This window comes from Mesocricetus auratus, unplaced genomic scaffold (assembly GCF_017639785.1).
Source record: "Mesocricetus auratus isolate SY011 unplaced genomic scaffold, BCM_Maur_2.0 Super-Scaffold_6730, whole genome shotgun sequence".
NCBI classification, from domain to species: Eukaryota; Metazoa; Chordata; class Mammalia; order Rodentia; family Cricetidae; genus Mesocricetus; species Mesocricetus auratus.
The window spans coordinates 97078635-97098168 of record NW_024429184.1 but is presented as its reverse complement, the minus strand read 5'-3'; the positions used below and the strand labels follow the sequence as shown (position 1 = coordinate 97098168).

Here is a 19534-nt window from a genome sequence, read left to right as displayed (position 1 = left end):
TATACCTAAGGTTCACTGATGATGATGGAGAGGGGATGGACAGTTTATAAGAGCCAGAGAACCATGATGTCTCCTGTAATGCAGTGTCTTCTATATATTATAGAGAAGCTGCACCCAAGAAATGATGAGTATGAGAACTAAACAAGACCAACACAGTGCCAGTTCTGATTGCCATCCCACTGTGGGTGGGGAGATATCACAAGGCCTCGTCCCTAAAGGAAAAGCTATAGAGAATTGCTGATTACTAAGAGAGGAAGAATCAGTCTTCTCCAGGGATAAGCCATCCCCTAATAAATTATGCAATCCCAAGAGATCAGCCCTGAACGCATGGACATATGAGCAATAGTAAAGGGACTCAGCAGGTTGCATTTAAATATTTGCGTGTGTATAAAATAATAATAATTAAAGACTGGAGACCGTGAGTTTAAGAGAGGTTGGAAGAATTGAAAGGAGAGGAAGTGTGTGTGTGCGGGGCGGGGGTGGCATGATATAAATACAGTACTCATAGGATATTTCTAAGAAATAAAAATAAAATTTTCTCCAACAAATAAATTAATCCACTATTTTTAAAATTTAGCCTTACATGAGTTCTTAGGACTGGGGAAGCACATAGTCAGATTATTTAGCAGAATATAGTCTGAAGAGCATGTAGCCCAAGTGTTCTCTAGAACCTCATTCTTCTCTATACCCTTATGAACTGGGCCAACACCCTGTGCATTTCCTTCAACGTTCTTGTTCCAAGCCCCCACCAGGATGGCCTATTACATTTTGTACACAGTACAAGAGGTAAGCCCGAAGTTCCAAACCCTTCTATCTTCCTCTACAAACTAATATTGAAGGTCTAAGGTCACCTGTATCACAATAACAATCTCACTTTTGCTACCAATTTTCTGCTAATTACTTGTTTCATTGCTGCCATGAAATACCAGAAATTCAACAAGGAAGAAAGGCTTTACTTTGGTTCACAGTTAGAGGGTACAGACCATTATGAAGAGAATGTCATGGCAGACAGGAGCTCGAGGCATTTGAACAGATTGAATCTGTAGTCAGGAAGCATTCACTCTAGGTCAAGAACACATGGAATGCCTCACCCATAGTTAAGAGTGGATCTTTCTTTGTTAATTGAATCTAGGTAACACCTCATAGGCATCATCGTCAAGGGGTTGTCTCCTATGGGATTCTAAGGGCTGCCAAAAGAGCAATCAGTATTAACTATCACAAGAGACTTTTAAAATAAAACTATGAAGCACATTATCAGACAAAGGTATAAATAAAGTTTCAAAGGAAAGAAAGTCATGTTTGCTAAAGAGACAGTAAGGGTTTTCTAGAAGTTTCAGCATCACCTGTGACTTGCAGGCAATTAGGAAGTGTGCAAGAGCTAGGAAAGAGAAAGGAACTCTTGGATGCAAGCGGATGTGTCAGTTTGGTGTGAGAATGGTGTGGAGGATCAGTGTGTGAGGAGAGGTTAGTGTTCTTCACAGCATAGAGGCTTCAAGAATGGTGATAAGAAAGGAGAAGGAGTGGGTTTTAGGGTAAAGATAGAATGTGAGGGAAGGTGGAGAGTCTGGGACTAAATTTGCAAATGAAGAGACAGTACACAAACCTCCAATGCATGGGGTAATTACAGGGAAATCTGGAAGAAACCAGAGAAGAACCAAATACTCATTTCACCTACCTCATACTTTGGCTAAGGGAAGAGGCTAATCAAATCTATTTGGATGTAAGTTCTGTGTCTCCACTTGCCAGTACAGAGAGCCAAAGGCAAGTTAGGCTCTTCTCAAAGATGTGTATTTTTCCCCAAAGAATACTTAAGGAAAAGCAGTCTGAGAAATACTTGTTCATTAGATATGTGCTGGCAGCAGCCGAAGTCTATCAAGCCCATGATAAGCACATAATAAACTTGATTCTTGAAACATTAGTGGTTTGATTGTTTTGTTATTAACTGTTGTTACTAAGCACCTATTACTTTCTCTAGCAAATATATGCTATAACTATGCAAAAGATATATTAGTCATTATAAGATAATGATAAACTTCATGTACAAAGAATTCATGTAGAAACTATTAACTTCTTAATTAAATTTGCCACTATAAGTGGGTCAGTTTTTTTGTCAATTCACATAACCTTGTGTTTTTTTTTTTTTTTTTTGCTATAAAGAAGGTAAATGCTCTCCAGTGTCTTACTTGATTCAAGAACATCCTTATTCTAGTAAGCTACATGTCACTCTTCTGAAATCTATTCCTGATACATTCCACATGTAACCACACTGCCTCTGGAAGAGAAGCCTTCATGCTACATCAGAGGGGTTTACAGAGATGGTAAAATAACAAACAATTGGAATTTGTTAGAAGCCGTTTATATGTCTAACTTTAATCTGTTTTGCAAGAGGGAAGACTGTTTTCTCCAGTTGAAATACCATAATTTCTAGGTGAAGGGGTTGGCAATTTAGAGTGTCTTGTGCCTAGAGAGCTCACTTATACTAGATTCATCAGTTTTTGGCTAACTAGGCTGGCCATAAAGTCACCCTGACCTTGGCTGTCTTAACAACAGATGGGTTCGCTTACAACACAGCCATCATTCGAACTCAGCAGCCCAGCTACCCTTTGGTTCCAAATGTGCCCTGGGATCACCAAATGTCATAGGTATTGATGTAGCTAGGGATAGAGTCAAAGGACCGTGGATATTGAGGGGTCACTGCAGTGTGTTGAGGCCTTATTTCCTGCAACAGCCCACAAGACACATACCTGCTATTTTCTCACTTAGAACAAGCTGCCAAACTCAACCCAGCTAAGTGTACCATGGGTTTCAGAACCTAAGAACGAATGAGATCGAGTTTATCACATGAGAGGCCGTGTAAGTGGGGTCAGGGCCAAAGCAGTTGTACAGCACACAAAATCAACACAGTGGATCTGTTCAGGTGGCTGTGCTGAGCCGCAGCGATGGACTTTCATACTGAGAATGTGGCAGCTTTAATATACAAAATCACCTTTTTAGACTCTGAAAGGGGAGAGCCATTAAGTGCAACACGTCTGAATTTCTCATTCTATTCGTTTTAATTGATGTACCCTTTTGAGTGCAATTCAAGCATCACGTGTGTGTGTGTGTGTGTGTGTGTGTGTGTGTGTGTGTGTGTGTTGTAAGACAGGAGGGAATGCCCTTTGCTGCTGCGTTGTTTTGTTCCTGCGTACTGACGAGGCCTTCAGAAAGTGGCTTTTGTGTGCAGCCAAGAGACCTGGTTTCAAATGCCAGCCAGAGCATCTTCAGGCTCATTAATAATGGAGGCGTCTGACAGGGCCAGCTTCGCTTGCTTTGTTTCCCCTGTAGATGAAAGGGGACATGGATCTTTCTGTTTTGCCCAATAACAACCATCCTGACAAATTCCTGCAGCTTGACGTGAAGTCTTTAATGAGGAGCTCAAACCTTGTGCAGGCTAGCCTCGCGAGATTTCCGGGTGGAAATTTCCCTGCCACACAACACTGGCAAAACCTTGTCTACTCCCAGGTAAGATCTAAGGACATATAAATACAGGTTAGGAGCTTGTTTCTTTTTCTCTGCATGACATTTTTCCTGTTCGTGCTAGGGAGGCTTGGGGTGGGGGATACATAGAAGCTGCTCATTCCTCCCCACCCCTTCCTATAAGCTCTGCCTAAAGATGTGCAAATTCTCCCACCGGTTCATTCCCCTCCAATCCCCGCTTCTCTGCCTGCCTGTCTTTGTTTCAAATTTGCGTAGCTCTCGTTTACTCCTACCCTTCAGAACATTTTAATTCGGAGGAAGAAATACGTAACCTCTGCCTGTTGCTGTGATCTATGCATAAAATAGATCTATGCATAAAATCTATGCAAGGGTGGTGCACCTGCCTCTGAGAAAGCCTGAGACTTGTCTCTGCCCCGTTAGACTCCCCTTCCTCTGATACAGACGAGTGTAGGATGCAGGTGAGTGTCGGAGACAGACTGACCACACTCCATCTTGGAAACGAGTAGCTCTCGGCTTAGATGCGCCTCTTCCACAGGTGTCCGCATAGACCCGCCGTAGGAGTAAGACCTTCCAATCTAATGTAGATCACATTGGTCTTGTTCTTACACAAAAGAATGAAGCTGATGGGTTCCATCTGCTGAGATCAACAAAGGCTCCTGCTGAGGGGGATAATCTTGTTTTTGTGTTAAGATGTGGAGGCTAATGGCGTTGGGGGTTACTCCAGGTAGCAAGAGGAAAGGGCATTTCATTTCAAAAACGCTGTGACTAACCTACAAGCCCCTGTAAGTCCTTAAATCCTTTGGAGTGCTCAAATTCCCTGGATAGAATTTTTTTTAAGAACAGTCACTACTCCTGAGTCCTGGTGTACAACGACTACTGGGTGGTTTGTCTGTGGCCTCCATGGAACATATATCCAGAGTTCATTCAGAATCAGACGATTATGTAAATTGATTCTACTTTATACAGGGTTCAATTTTTTCCATTATAAGTCAGCCTGTAATAACAACTGGCATTTGTTGTTGCTTTTATTTTTTAATTTTGCATGCAACCTTTGTAATCCTCAAAGCCTTGTGGCTTTCCACACACGCCCACTTACCACTGTTTCTGTGTTTTGCTTGGTTAAACGAAATAAAGTTCCTCCTTTAGCTCATTTTTTTATGTCACAGAACAGAAGAATTAGAATTGCTTCAGAAAATCTTGCCCCTCCTCCACCTTCCGGCCTGTGAGGAAATCTGCAGCCAATAGATGTTTTCTGGACTGCGACACAGCAGTCTTCTAGCGGCTCATGTTTGGTGGTGCGGCTGTTCCACTGCCTCCAAGTGGAATCTCACAACTAAGACTCAAAACCCGAGGAAACGCAGATTTCTAACAGGCCACTTTTTACGCAGGCCCCCTTAGGTCTAAATAATTATTCAACCTCGAATAAATTATCTTTTTTAACCCTGAAAGAAAATGACAAGTAACATAGCCAAGGCCAATTTGCTACTGAAGTCATGGGTAGAGGGAAGCAATGATTGACAAGTGCGAATTCGGGAAACTAGGTAAACTGGGCTTCAAATGATGAATAGGAACATCTGGCCTTCACAGTTACCAGTAAACTGCCCGAGTGGATCTAAAAGCCAAGACTGATAAATATGAAGAAATGGGAATATAAAATTTTGAAACATAAAATTTTGAAATTGTCAGAACGATGCTTAGAAACATTCATCCATACACCAAGAATATTGAATGGGGTGTTAAGCAAGTCTGAAGAGGGAGTTGTCAAATATTTCTTAATTAAATTCCTCACTGGGTGGGGGGTTAAGCAAATAAAGAGATGATGTAAAGACGGGTGTCATGTATGGAATTCTCAAATAAAGAGATGATGTAAAGACGGGTGTCATGTATGGAATTCTCAAAAAATTTTCACTAAAAATTCAGGTGCTATTCACAGGAAGAAAATTTGGGATTCAGTATGATCTCCTGAAAAACTAACACAACCCTCACCTTGGTTTTTTGAGCAGTGAGAACAAATAATGTATAAGGGAAAGTCTGTGGAGTCTGGTTTCCTGGAAGAGTTTAAGAAGTAGAAATAAAAGTTAATAGACAGAGTACCTCCCTGGCATGAGGGAAGCCCAGGTTCTTATCCTGAGCACTGGAGAGCCAACAATGTGCAGTGTACACCTGTAATCCCAGCACTCATAAGCAGGATCAAGAGCATCAGGAATTCGGAGTTCAGTTATATAAAGAGTTGGAGGCCAGCCTGGGCTCCCACAGTTTTGTGTCCATTTTGGGTTTTTGTTATATTTGTCTGTTTCGTTTTTATTTTAAAAAGGAAAAAATAAAAACTAAATATTGTTACTTCCATGATGCTTGGTTTGGTTTTAAGGCAGCATTTCATGTAGCCTAGGCTGGCCTCAAGCTCAGTCTCTGGCCAAAGGTGGGTGGTGGCCTTAAATCTGCGATGTATCATCTTTCTTCACACTCTGAAGGTTAAAACTGCAGATATGTACCAGCATACTTAGTTGTTGAAGCTCTGGATATCAAACCCAAGGTTCATACATGCTAGGCAAACATTCTACCAATGTGTGAGCAAGCACACACACACAAGATTTTTTTAATTAAGTGATAAAATGCTTAAAGATGTTGTATTAGGAATTGGTTTTCCTGGTGAACAACTGAATCTCTGAGTCTTTTCAAGTGAGCTCTGTCTATTCCTGACTCCTTTCACATTGGTTTCAGAACCCTGGGGCTTCTCAGAGGAAATCTGTGCGCTGGAGTGAAAAGCCAGTGGTGAGAAGCGGGCATCTTTATTTCCAGACAAGCTCATTCACTGGTTTCATGTTCTAACGTGCATTCTTCGCTGCTTTTCTGTCCCATACCACCGTTTTCCTTCAATATCAACACTCCATTTGTGTCTGTGTGTGTGTTCACTTATGTGCATGCATGAGTATATATGCTTGTATGTATGTGGGTATTTATTCTACGTGCATAAGTATGGGCATTTGTGTGTATTTTTATATATGTAGGAGTGTTTTGTATATATGGTGGTGTATGTGTGTGTATCAGTGCATGCCCATAAATGTGTATGTGTGTGTGTTAGTACATATGTTCTGTGTGTGTGCTTCAGCCTACCATTTTGTAATGCCACATTTTACTTTCGCTGTGTCATTATTTAAAACATTTCCATTGTTTTTTATCTAAAATGTAGTCTAAATGGTTACAGAATTTATATTTGGGATCTGTTTTTGATGGTTTTTATTATTAACTAAGTTGCTTATGTACTTTCCTTTAGAATCTATCACACTATCAAGGTTATGAAATACAAAACAAAGCATTTCCAACTGTTGATATCAATTGACTGGATTTATTAATTTTGTTGTGCAAATTGTCTATCTTTGGGAATTTTTGATATGATATATTTAATTTTAATGATTGCTTTAAATGTTATGGTTACCATAATTTTATATCATATATAAAATTTTGTAGTTATTGCACTTAGCTGCTGATGCTACTTTTATTCAAAAGCTTTGTAGCTATCAAAGTTTCTTGCCTAAGTCTATTTTGTTTGGTGTACTCTATTGTGGTATTATATCATATCATATTAGATTATATTTCTGTGGTGGTTAGTTATGTTATGTTGTAGAAAGAAGCATACCCAAATCTAATGGGCCAGGGTATGTAACACATCTGCCCCCTTGAGATGCTGATGTTGTGCAAATCCTGAGACGCTTACCTGAAAGCAGAATTCAAATTCTCTTTCTGGAGGTTCTTTCTACAATATCAGAATCTGCGTTATGTCTGCAGACGGAGAAGACAAAGAGGAAGCCACAAACACTGTTGGGGAGGTTAGTAGTGAAGATTGAGTTTCAACCCAACTGCTGTGTGTCATGGAAGAGGAAATGGCTTTGCTCTGTGTCCAGCCAAGCATTACTTCATTCTCATCCTTTGTTTAAGATAAGATATTTCAAATATACTATATATAATCATGTGTGTGTGTGTGTGCGTGTGTGTGTCTATACATAAATTCCTAAACATTTGCCCTCCCTATGGAATTGACAACTGAGATTATCTATCAGACTGAAGATTCTACCTTATCACCGTGCTTTGCAACAGCTCCTACAAGCCATCCTAATCCTACAAATTCCCCTTTAGAGAAACCAGATTATTACTGTACACTAATTTCTTCCTTTCTGAGCAGTATTCAAACCCATCTGAAATCTCTCCAGCAGTGCTTGTACAGATACCTTCCCTGGAGGTGAGGCAGGATCCTTTCTGTTCTCTGTGAGGACCTCCTACTCCCTGATCTGCACAGCCTTATGCTCCAGGCTCTTGGGAGGGTCTCAGAGCTTACTTGTACTCTTGTCGGTGAGAATTTGGAGACTTATGGCTATTATTGTTTTCTTAATCTTGGGTCTGTTGTTTTTGTAGTTTTTCTCAGCTTTATGTCTAAATGACTGGAAATGTAGATGGTAGTGTTTGTCCAGAATGCCCAAGTGATTTCATTTTGTTTTAAATCCTCTAGTTCTCAACTTGTAGTGATGTCAGCAATTTACTTCCTACACAATTTATTTAACTAATTATTAGTATCATTCTCTTTATTTAGCAATAGACAGTTCTTCCTGATATAAAAGACCTCTAGAGGACTTTTAGTGCATGGGTCTCAAACTGGCCTTTGGAGCTTGCTTCCTGTTTCCATTTCTCCAATTTAGGGCTTAAAGGCCACCAACCCTAAGGCTTATAAACCCAGGCCTTCAACATAATCTTTGCCTACAGTTACTTCATAGAGCTGAGACACTTTTCTTGTCTTCGTATTTTTATTTGTAAGTAACTTTATATCTCAGTGTTTGGGGTCTGCAGATATTACACTAGGAAACACCACACCTTTAGACCCTCTATGTATACTCTTAACCATTCTGTTGAATTTCTGACAAGGGAATGTTCTGACAGGGTATACATGACTATGGTAAAGTTTCATATTTGCCAAAAGTACCTTCTAGAGTTAGTAATTATTATCTCCCAAATTATTGTAGTAACATTTATGCCAAATGATTCCCATTATTGAGTAACTGTCTTCAAGCTTCTAGTATCAGGGGGTGGGGATATGGCTTAGATGATAAAATGGCCACCATTCAAGTTTGATGCTCTGAATTCAATATTCCCATGAAAATCTGAGCTTAGGGGCATGTTTCCAGAATTTCAGTGCCAGGGTGAGGTGGTGTTGGAACAGACAGATCCCTAGAGCTCACAAGCAGCCAGTCCAGTTGAATCAGTGAGTTCCAAGATCACTAGAAGAACTTGTCTCAAAAAAATAAGAAGTAGGGTGGTTAAGGAAGACACCCAATGTCAACCTCTGGTGTCTACTCATGCACACATGTGCACTTGCATGTTTACAAACAAGCACTTGCACACAGAGAAACAAGTACATACAAAACAAGTAAGACTAAGGCTTCCAGTATTCCTTCCAGGTTCTGGAGTGTTGCACTTTCCATCAGTTCTTCAGCATTGGAGAGGGAGGGAACAGCTCACCATGGTGACAAGGGTGACAAGTGCAAAGTGACAGTCTTTTTGATCATGAGAAGTCTTAGGAACAGCAGATGGACTAGAGGGCTTCTCTTTCCCAAGCAGTGCCCATGGTTTCCAGTTGCTTATTTTATGGTCCTGCCATGTCAGATTTCTGTCCATACTGTCAAACAAACAAACAAAAAACAAATAGAAAGTGACAGAAATCAAGTGGAAGAATTTGGAAACAGCTTGGTTATGACCTTAGATCACTTCTGCTGTACTTTCTTGGCTTTGAAAAACCTGACCCCAAACTAATTTCAGGGCAAGTTGAAAGAAGCCAACACCCTGTGTGCTCAACCAAGGAAACCAACACTGATTGTATCCAGCTAGTCACCATGACTGGAGCTCTGTGTGCATATACACCTCCTATAACTTACATTCTTTAAACTTTCATGCTTCCTGAGTTCTTAAAGGCAAAACATTTAAATACTGAATAGCTGAATTTACATTTTAAAATCTGATCTGCCGGTCTTGCTCACTGAAGTAGGAAATTAAGCCTGCTTCTGTTTAATATGATTATTTATGGCTTCCTTTATGTGTTCTTTTTTCCCATTATTTTTATTTTATTTAAATTAGAAACAAGCTTGCTTGCCATGTCAATCCAAGCTCTCTCACCCTCCTCTTCCGCCCCACACCAACTCCCTCCAACCTCCTGCCCCATCCCCCCTCCACTCCCCAGGGAGGGTGAGGCCCTCCACAGGGAATCTTCAAAATCTGTCATATTATCCCACACAGGGCCTAGATCCTCCTCCATGTGTCCAGGCTGAGACAGCATCCCTCCATGTGGAATGGGCTTCCAAATCCATTTGTACTCCAGGGCTAAATACTGGTCTACTATCCAAGGCCCCATAGATTACTGAGGCTTCCGCACGGACACCCATGTTCAGGGGGTCTGGGTCAGTCCTGTGCTGGCCTTTCAGTCATCAGTCTCGGGTCCAAGGGCTCCCCCCTTGTTTTGCTCAGCTGCCTCTGTGGGTTTCACCAGCCAGGTCTTGACCCCTTTGCTCATCACTCCTCCCTCTCTGCAACTGGTTTCCAGGAGTTCAGTTCAGTGTTTAGCTGTGGGTATCTGCCACTGCTTCCATCAATCACTGAATGAAGGCTATAGGATGGCATATAAAGTAGTTATAAGTCTCATTATTGGGGGAGGGAATTAAGGTAGCCTCTCCACTATTGGTTAGTTTGCCAGTTGGTGTCATCCTTGTAGATCTCTGAAAATCTCCCTAATGCCAGATCTCTTCTCAAACCTATAGTGTCCTCTTGACTCAACCTTCCTGCTCCCCCATGTCCTCCTCTCCCCTCCTCTTCTCCCCCTCTCTTTCTCCAAGCTTCCTCTTCCCTCCTCTCACTCCATGTTCCCAATACCTTCAGGAGATTCCATCTCATTCCACTTCTTTGGGGTACCATGCATATCTCTCTTATGGTCCTCCCTGTTTCCCAGGTAGGGTTGTAGGCTGGCAATACCTTGCTCCATGTCTAAAATACATATATGACTGAGTACATACCATGTTTGTCCTTTTGTCACTAGGTTACCTCACTCAAGATGGTTTCTTCTAGTGCCATCCATTTGCCTCGGAATTTCAAGATTCTAATGTTTTTTCCGCTGAGTAGTACTCCATTATGTAAATGTACCACATTTTCTCTATCTACTCTTCAGTTGAGGGGCATCTGGGTTGCTTCCAGGTTCTGGCTATTACAAATAATGCTGCTATGAACATATTTGAGCACATACCCTTATTGTATGAATGTGCATCTTTTGATTATATGCCTAAGAGTGGAGTTGCTAGATCTTGTGGTAGACTGAATTCCATTTTCCTGAGAAATCTCCATACTGATCTCCGAAGTGGCTGTACAAGGTGGCTTTCCCACCAGCAGTGGAGGAGTGTTCCCCTTTGGTGTTTTTGATTTTAGCTATTCTGACAGGAGTGAGATGGTATCTCGAAGTTGTTTTGATTTGCATTTTCCTGACAGCTAAGAATGTTGAGCACTTTCTTAAGTGTCTCTCAGACATTTTAGAATCTTCTATTGAGAATTCTCTATTTAGTTCTGTACTCCACTTTTTAATTGGATCCTTTGGTGTTTTGGAGACTAGATTCTTGAATTCTTTGTAAATTTTGGAGATCATCCCTCTGTCAGATGTGGGTTTTGTGAATATCTTTTCCCATTCTGTGGGCTGCCGTTTTGTCATATTGACTGTATCCTTTGCCTTACAGAAGCTTCTCAGTCTCAGGAGGTCCTATTTATTAATTATCGATCTTAGTGTCTGTGCTATTGGTGTGATGTTCAGGAAGCAGTCTCTTGTACCAATTCGTTCAAGGGTTCTTCCCACTTTCTCTTCTAAGAGGTTCAGTGTGGCTGGATTTATGTTGAGGTCTTTGATCCATTTGGACTTAGGTGCAGGAAATACATTCAACAAAATCATAGAAGAAAACTTTCCCAACCTGAAGAAGGACATATCTATGAAATTATAGGAAGCTTATAGAATGCCAAATAGACAGGACCAAAAAAAAAGTCCCCTCATCACATAATAATCAAAACACCAAAATACAGAATAAAGGAAGAATATCAAGAGCAGCGAAGGAAAAAGGCCTTTGTGTATTCTTGAGATAACCTACATTATATACTCGCATCCTCTTTGAGATCAATCAACTTGTTTTTATCATTTCTTAAAGCTCTGGTAATTTGGAGATAGATAAATTTCTCTAATTTCAACAACATCTCTATCCTTCCCCTGCAATTAATTCTTAGTTTCTTAATTGAACACCAGTGTTAATCTTTTTACCTTCTAATTTTTTAGTTTACTTTAAACTCAAGTTGTTATCTTATTTCCACCTCATTGATTTCTGTTTATTTTTCATCATTTCTTTGTCTAAATCTCCCTTCCTATCACCAATTTATTCCCTCTTGATGTATATTCTTAGAGGTTCTTATTTTAATGACCTATTAGCTGCCAACCTTTATAATTTGATTGCCTGAATATGTCTTCCAGCTCTTTTTATTAAATGGTATTTTACTTGCGTATTAAAGTATTAGTATTAAAATAAATGGACAAAGTTTGACTTAATAATGAAAGTCTAGTTAAACTTGGAAACATTACTTTGAATAAACATTTTAAATGGAATTTGTTTTGCAATTTAGTCAATTAAAATCACAGAAATCTTACTGAATTTTCTTCTTAGTATTTCACCTAAGACATATCATCAAGGGCTGGACCTCATACAGGTTCTTTATTTTCTTAAATCTATTTGGAAAAAACAGTAAAATACAAATGAACCACAATTATTATTATTTTTTTTGCAAACTGCTATTTGAACCCAGAGATTCACTCTTGCTAGGTAAGTATTCTGACATTGAACTATATTTCCAGGCCCAGAATTAGTATTTATTTTTATTCTGCCATTAGATAATAGTTATTATTTGTTTGGTTGTCTCAGGGATGAGACCCAAGATCTATAGTAATGTAAGCATGTGCTCAGTGCCTGAACCTCATCTCCAGTAATCCCATCAGATTCTTTTGAGTACTTTAATATGTAAATTATAAAAATAAATGATTTGTTCAAGTTAATAACAAAGCTTAATAAATTTTCTTTGGTTTGTCCTTCAGACATGAGAATGCTCAGAGACAAGGAACCCATTTCAGGAAAATATTTAAAATTTTTCAAGATATGGCCCAGAAACAAGGCTTAAAATCCACTTTAGAATATACCTCTCTGCCTGTTTTGATACCTTCACAAATGAATTCTTGTAAACCTACATATATTTTTATAGTGTATACATACTTTTCTTGAGCAACATATTTTACTTCCTTCATTTATCAAACCTTCTTATTTATATGGAATCAGCAGTCTAGCAGGAAAAGAACCTAACAAAGACCGTTCGTGTCTGTCAGAAGAATGAGCCCGCTTCATAAATGATCAAAGCTGTCCAGACTTGAAGAGAACAATAGAGTTATAATTGTGTTAAGCTCAAATAACCTTAAACTCTTGTCAGATTGCTTTTAGTTAGTTTAAAACACTTACAAATCTACTCATTTTTGAATTAAATGTTAAGATAAGGTTTGTTACTTTATTATACAACTTAACATTATAGACTATAAATTAACTTTTAGTAGACCAAAACCAAAATTAAAATAAAAAGGGTCTTGAAATTGATCTCTAAAAATATGAACAATGCTTTTATTAAGAACATCAAGGAAGGGGCTGGAGAGATGGCTCAGTGGTTAAGCTCACTTGCTTCTCTTCCACTTGACCAAAATTATATTCCCAGCATCCACTGCATCTGTAACTCAGTTCCAGGGGATCTGATATCTTCTCTGTTCTAGGTGTGCATCAGGCCTACATGTGATACACATAGGTACATGCAGACACACACTAATAGACATACATAAAAATAAAAGAAATAAATCTTTCATTAAAAGCCATGGAAACCCAATGCCCAGGAGAACACAAATGTTTTATTGAGATTATTATTTTTTCCTCTACTTACAAGTTATTTCAGAAGGACATGTCATATAATTTTAGTTTATATAAGTACACATTTAGTCTATGTCCTAAGAGATGCTGAGGCCATTGATCTATGGCCAGGGATTGTCATACCCATGACTCAAAATGATGTGATTTCTATTGATATATCTCCAATGTTCTTAGGTTCAGTCACCAATATTACATACACACACACACACACACACACACACACCATGTGGAAAAAGCATATATACATTTATCATGTGTGTAATTTTCTACATTTCATATCATTTTTTTAATTTCTGAAAGTCAAGAATTGATTACTCTAGGGGACAGCTGGACAACAGACACATAGAGGTAAACGATGTTCAATTGATTCATGTATGCAAGTATGTTCATACACTTGCATATGCCTGCCAGGACATGTGAGTGTGGAGGTCAGGAAAAAGGCAGTACCAGTTTCAGGATCCAATTCTCTTTTTGTACTATGAGGGTTTGGGGATCAAATCTAGGCTGGCAGGTTAGCAGCAAGCACCTGTCCCTGCTAAGCCATCTGGCACTCCCAGAAAATATTTTTGATCTTTATTTTGCTTGATTTATATAACAATATTAAGTACCATTTTTCAATCTTGGACTATACTAAAAAGCATAAAATGCCATTGCACTCTAATGCAGAAGAGCTGGAAAGCTTTTTTTTTTTTCAGAATTCTGCTAGATAAATTGGAGAATACTACTCTTTCTTTGTAGCTGGCAACTGAGCAGGATAACACATAAAGAGAGAACTCAGTTAATGGTAGAGTTCTAGATCAAAGTAGATCCCAGAGTCATTTTCTAATTCATTGCTCAATCTGTTGAATTTGAGGCAGAATCAACAATTCTTCAAATACACATTACTTTACTGCTATTTTGACCTCTCTGCCACCCTGAAGCCCATCTTATCTTCTTATCTCCTAACAGACAGAAAAGAACATCGCTTCTCAACGAGCTAAGGGATTTGGCGGGGAGAGTCCAGTTGTCCCTGACAATCCTCCACCATCCATGTCTTCGGTCACGAAGAATAACCCATTGTACGGGGACGCAAGCCTGGAAGAAGCTACGGAAGAGAGAAAAAAGAGTCCCTCCTGGACCATTGAGGAATATGACAAGCATTCTGCTCACACAAATCTCTCTGGCCACCTGAAGGTGGGTATACAAAGAATTGTCTTCAAGTGCTCAGTCAGATCAGCTAAGTGAACCTGAGAAGGTGCTGTAGAAGTGACAGGAGCTCCCCCCACTCAACACAAAATCTCCAGGACCCCAGGTCCTTTTGGTTCTTGAAGTTATTTCTCTTTCTCAGCCAATGCTTGAGGTGGTTTATTTGCTTTGTATTTTGCACAGCCAATCTCATCTGTGTAGTATAGAGAGGGGAAAAGGCAAGTAGCAATGAGAAAAGGCCTCCTGGGAAGATGAAGGTTGCTTTTCAAATTAGTTGGTAAGGTCATAAGTGATTTTCCTAGTTTGTAATCTTGTAGCTGTTTATACTCACGTAGAGAATTTCTTTCTCTATTTCCCCAAAACTATTTATGAAGTGATTAGACTCCGGCATTGTGAAAGGAAATCTTTAACAGTGATCCTTTTTATTAACATTCCAAAACCTGTGAAATGATTTAAGAGTGAAGGTTTACATTTTCTGTCTTTTTTCTTGGGTCTTAAAACAAAACATTTCAACAGGAAAAAATATGCGGTGAAGACACTCGCCCAGCTTAAGAGTTTCTTCCCCCACTTTCTTTTCTTCTTCTGATGTCACCTACACACAGAAGACCCTGTCTGAAAGGATTGGATTCCTGACCAGCCTCGGCTTGCCTCCACCTGCCGTAGGCCAGAGACGCCTGACATTTCCAAGTACCCTTCATTTAAAAATGTGTGTCTGGTGCGAGTTCATACCTTCCCCACCTGCAGTAAAACACATTTCTTTTTAAAGGGGGGCAGTGCCATAGATTTTTATGTTCTGCATACAGATTTTAAAACCTGGATTGTGAATTCCTTGAAACACATAATGGTCTAGAATCACTGACAGCTCTTAATCACCATCCTTGAAGGTGTCTGCCCCTCTTAGCTTCTTTCTGAGCAGATTGCAAAACACACATTCCCATGGCAACTACAATGCACTTCTTTTCCTCTCCTTTGTTTGGGTTTAACATCGTGTTTCTTACCCATGACTTCATATCATTAAGTCTATTGATTTTTTTCACATGTAGTTACTGCTGGGCACAAGCTGAACCCTGTTCTTGGGCACAAGCCTTAAGGCCAGTTCTGTTGCCTCCTCTGTGTGCTTAGGTGACAAGTGGGTGGTGGGAATGATTGTTGCATTCCTTCCTGCACACAAACCTATCGACCTGAGTAAATAGAAATTGTTTACCTGATTCAAAGACTGCAATTTTTATCTGCCAATTAAAAGAAATTAACTTTTTCTCAAAAGCTTTATTTATTTGTTTGTTTACTTTTGTTTGGATGTCAGACTAAGGAAATTGAAGATCACGGTCAATTAGTAATTTTTTAAAAAAATTATATTTACAAAGATCGAACAGAAATGTAGTATTAGCTCTGTTACTGAAACTGCCAGTCCTTCATCTAGCTAGCCCTCTGTGCACACACACTTCTCAGAGCAGTTGTATTCTCTGGCTCACCTGTGTGCAGGCCTCAGGATGCGCCTCCTCTGTATTAACTTCCAGAAGAAACTTCTAGGAAGCCATGCGTCCACTCATCAGAGCTTCTTCTTCTAGTTCATGACTTCTTTTGTCAGCACCTCTGTCCTTATCTAAAAAGTAGCAGACCGGGCTCCTGACTTAAATTTGTAACCTTTTTTTAACCTTTATTTTTTATTTTACCTGTCCGGTATTTAGCCTGTTTTGCCACATATGTCTATGAAGCATATGCATGCCGTGCTCTCTGAAGTCACAAGAGTGTGTCAGGTCTCCTTAAATTTGGACTTACAGATTACCTAAATGTAAACAGTCATGTGGGTGCTGGAAACCTAATTGAGGTCCTCTGGATGAGCAGACATTGCTCTTACTGCTGAGTCATCTTTCCAGCCCCATAATTTTTGTAATTTTGATACCAATATGGACTATATATGTTCCAAGTGCCTTATATATTACTAGTTTTTTTCTAAATTGCTGGGTTATAAGTCACAAAAGATAAAGAAATGATACACTTAATTACCAACCACTGCAAGCAGAATCAGGACTTTAGGAGAGGATTGTCTCCATTAGGGAAGCCATTGGTGTAAAATCTTAAATCACTAAATTTGCAACATGCAGGCCTCTGATTGGAGCACAAACAAAATGAAAAAACAAGGGGAAGGCAGATGAGGGTTTTCATGTCAGTATCCTTCTGCACAGGCTTTCCAAATTCAATTGTAATTCTTTAGCATGTCTGAATAGGTGGTTTAAACCCACTTACACCTTTATATAGGGAAATTGCCATTGCCAAGTCCTTCCTGGCTCCCTGTAGGCATGTACATGCTCCTCCTACAACTACAGCCCCAAGTCTGATTAGTTCAGAGACCCTACACCCTGCCAACTACAGGAAATTGGTTTTGTGATATCACTATGTCCACTAAAACCACTGAGGGTGATAGCCTGTTTCAAATCTTTCAAAACATCCATGCTAGAAAATACGAAGCTTGCAGTTTCTATGTGAAAGTGGTAACTCAACTATCTTTGTAAACTTAATTTATGAGACAGAGAACTGATAACACTAAACTAGTTAGAGATTAGAGGATAATTTTTTTCAAAGAGTATATAATACAGTGTATAGATAACTTATTGGGCACTTGAGAGCAGAATTCTTAAAAGAAAATTCTCTGGCACCCAGCAGAAGGTGGAACCAATGAGACAGAGACACCATGTGCATAGGATCTAAGACAAGGAAAGATGAACCATGTATCTTGAGTTTCTATTTGGAAGATGTATGGCACCTCTGCCATGGAAGGCACTCTTCAGACCTAGCCTTATTCTTCCTTCATGGAAGTCAGTTGGGATTTCCTGAAACTTAACAAATTCTTATCCCTGCCACAAAGTTGAGATAAAACCTCCAGGGTTCATCTAAAGCTGGGAATTGTGTATTTCAACCCACTTAGCTGATTTAAAGACATTATTTAAAAGATGCTAGAAGCATACAGTTGGCTAAACAATGACTATGATGTTTCTGACTTGGAAGTGTCAGCAGTTTAATATAGGAATTTTGCAGGCTCCCTAACAAATTCTGATACAGGCAGGCAAATCCCCTGCAGGCATCCATGGTCAGCCAGGATGTGGCAGTGTATCTGGGACATTTAGTTAGAGATGCCAAGCCTGCTGTTTGAGCCTTGCCATGTAAGCCCTACCCAAAGCAATGTGAATACAGAGCCTCAGAGCCTCTGGCAGCATCTTCTTCCCAAGTCTCTATCCCTAACGCTGACTGGTCACTGATTAGTGTCTGTGTTATTTTCTTTTAGGAAAACCCCAATGACCTGCGCTATTGGTTGGGGGATATGTACACTCCAGGCTTTGACACTTTGCTGAAAAAAAAGAAGAAGCGCAACAAGCGATCAAAATTATGCCACATGGGTCTGATTTTACTCGTTGTGGCCTCCATCCTGGTTACCATAGTGACTCTCAGCACTTTATTCACCTAAGGAAATTGCAAATCCTTCAAAGCTCTAAAACGCCTTCTAAATATTTACAAAAAAAAATCTGTGTCCTAGCGTTGTGAATATATGTGTCCGCATCACTAGCTGTGTGACTAAACGCCATTGTCCTTTAGAATTCGAGCACTGCTTGCTTGCGTTATACTGGCCTCCCTGCTTTGTTCTGTGAAACCCGTGTGTGATTCCAATCTGGGTCTCCCCCTCTGTGAAGCAGATATTCCAAAGTATCATGATAACAAACATCACTACACGCACCTGTAATCAATTTTATGGTAGAGAGCAGAGCATCATCAAACACTGGCTGCCTCTTGGCTCAGTGCTCATCATTCACACACACCCCTCCTCCTCTGGGCACTGGGGAAGCTCCAGCCAAACTGGCTAACTGCCAGGGCGACAGGAAGGCTTCAACTGAGTCAGTTTAGACCCGTCTTACCTTCCTTTATCTGCATTTGAGTCAGGGAAAAGGAAAATGTGGCAGGGAGATGTTATTCAATTCTGTTCTAACTTTCTCGGTTATCCTTTATAAAGACCCAAATTTATGTTGCTGTTTTAGCAGTAATAAGCTTGGTCCATCATTGTGGTATGTGTGATTGATAGAAACTGACAACTGTGACCTCTAGTGGCAGTGGGTACATAGTCCCAGACATAGTGGGTAGGGCACTGGAGACGCTGCAGGGATGCTGCCACCCCTGAGGATTCTCCTGGATGACCCACCAGAACAAGAGATTATCAGAGGAAGGAGCTGGCTTATGGACTCCACAAGAAATGGAACTAGATTTTCCCTCAAGGCCATTTTCAGTTGTCTGCCAGGTTCGGATACCTGAGAACAAGGGTGCCCTCTCATCCTCCAGGGACATTCTCCCCTAAGGCCCCCAGGGCCACTCCTAATGCTATTCAGTGTGTGAATCAAAGCTTTTCTTCTTCCCAAAGAGTGCCGTCTTCTCGTGCCCTTGGATAAGGCCTTACTATTTCATGGTGTTGTTCATAAAGATACTTGAAGTAAAGTGTATAAAAATGAACGTTTACTGGACAATAAATTATTGGGCACAAAGCAAAACTGGTCTTCCTGAACTTTGTACTGTCTGACTTGCTTTTCCTCTTTTTGCTGTGGGTTCCAGGCCCCTGTCGACAGGATGGCAGGGAAATGAAGGTGAGGGTCCTCCTGATGCCAAGCTCACTCCCACTGGGGATACCCTTGCACGCTGCCTTCTGTCACTGCCTTCGAAGCTCGATGCCCCATGTTTGCCTCTGGGGATTCAAGTCATTCTCAGGGGTCACAATGCATGGCACTCATCTGTGGATTATACGTGTATGTCTAAGACGGTGCCCAGATGAGACTTTCCTAAAGATGGCTGGGTAGCCACGAAAATGTGAAGGCTTA

At 40.1% G+C, this 19534-nt stretch overlaps 1 protein-coding gene across 2 annotated transcripts; it reads left to right on the top strand.

Annotated features, from left to right (window-relative positions):
- Nucleotides 1-3174: 3174 nt before the first annotated feature.
- Minar2 (membrane integral NOTCH2 associated receptor 2) lies at nt 3175-19210 on the top strand. Of its 2 annotated transcripts, XM_005069086.4 has the most exons (4): nt 3175-3501; nt 6199-6249; nt 14442-14666; nt 17962-19210. In XM_005069086.4, exons 1-4 carry the CDS (start codon nt 3325-3327, stop codon nt 18139-18141), a joined length of 633 nt encoding a protein of 210 aa, XP_005069143.1. In that variant the 5' UTR covers nt 3175-3324; the 3' UTR covers nt 18142-19210. The 2 variants fall into 2 exon arrangements, with proteins under 2 accessions (XP_005069143.1, XP_005069144.1); XM_005069087.4 differs by lacking the exon at nt 6199-6249 and having other exon boundaries at nt 3177-3501.
- The last annotated feature ends 324 nt before the right edge of the window (nt 19211-19534 follow it).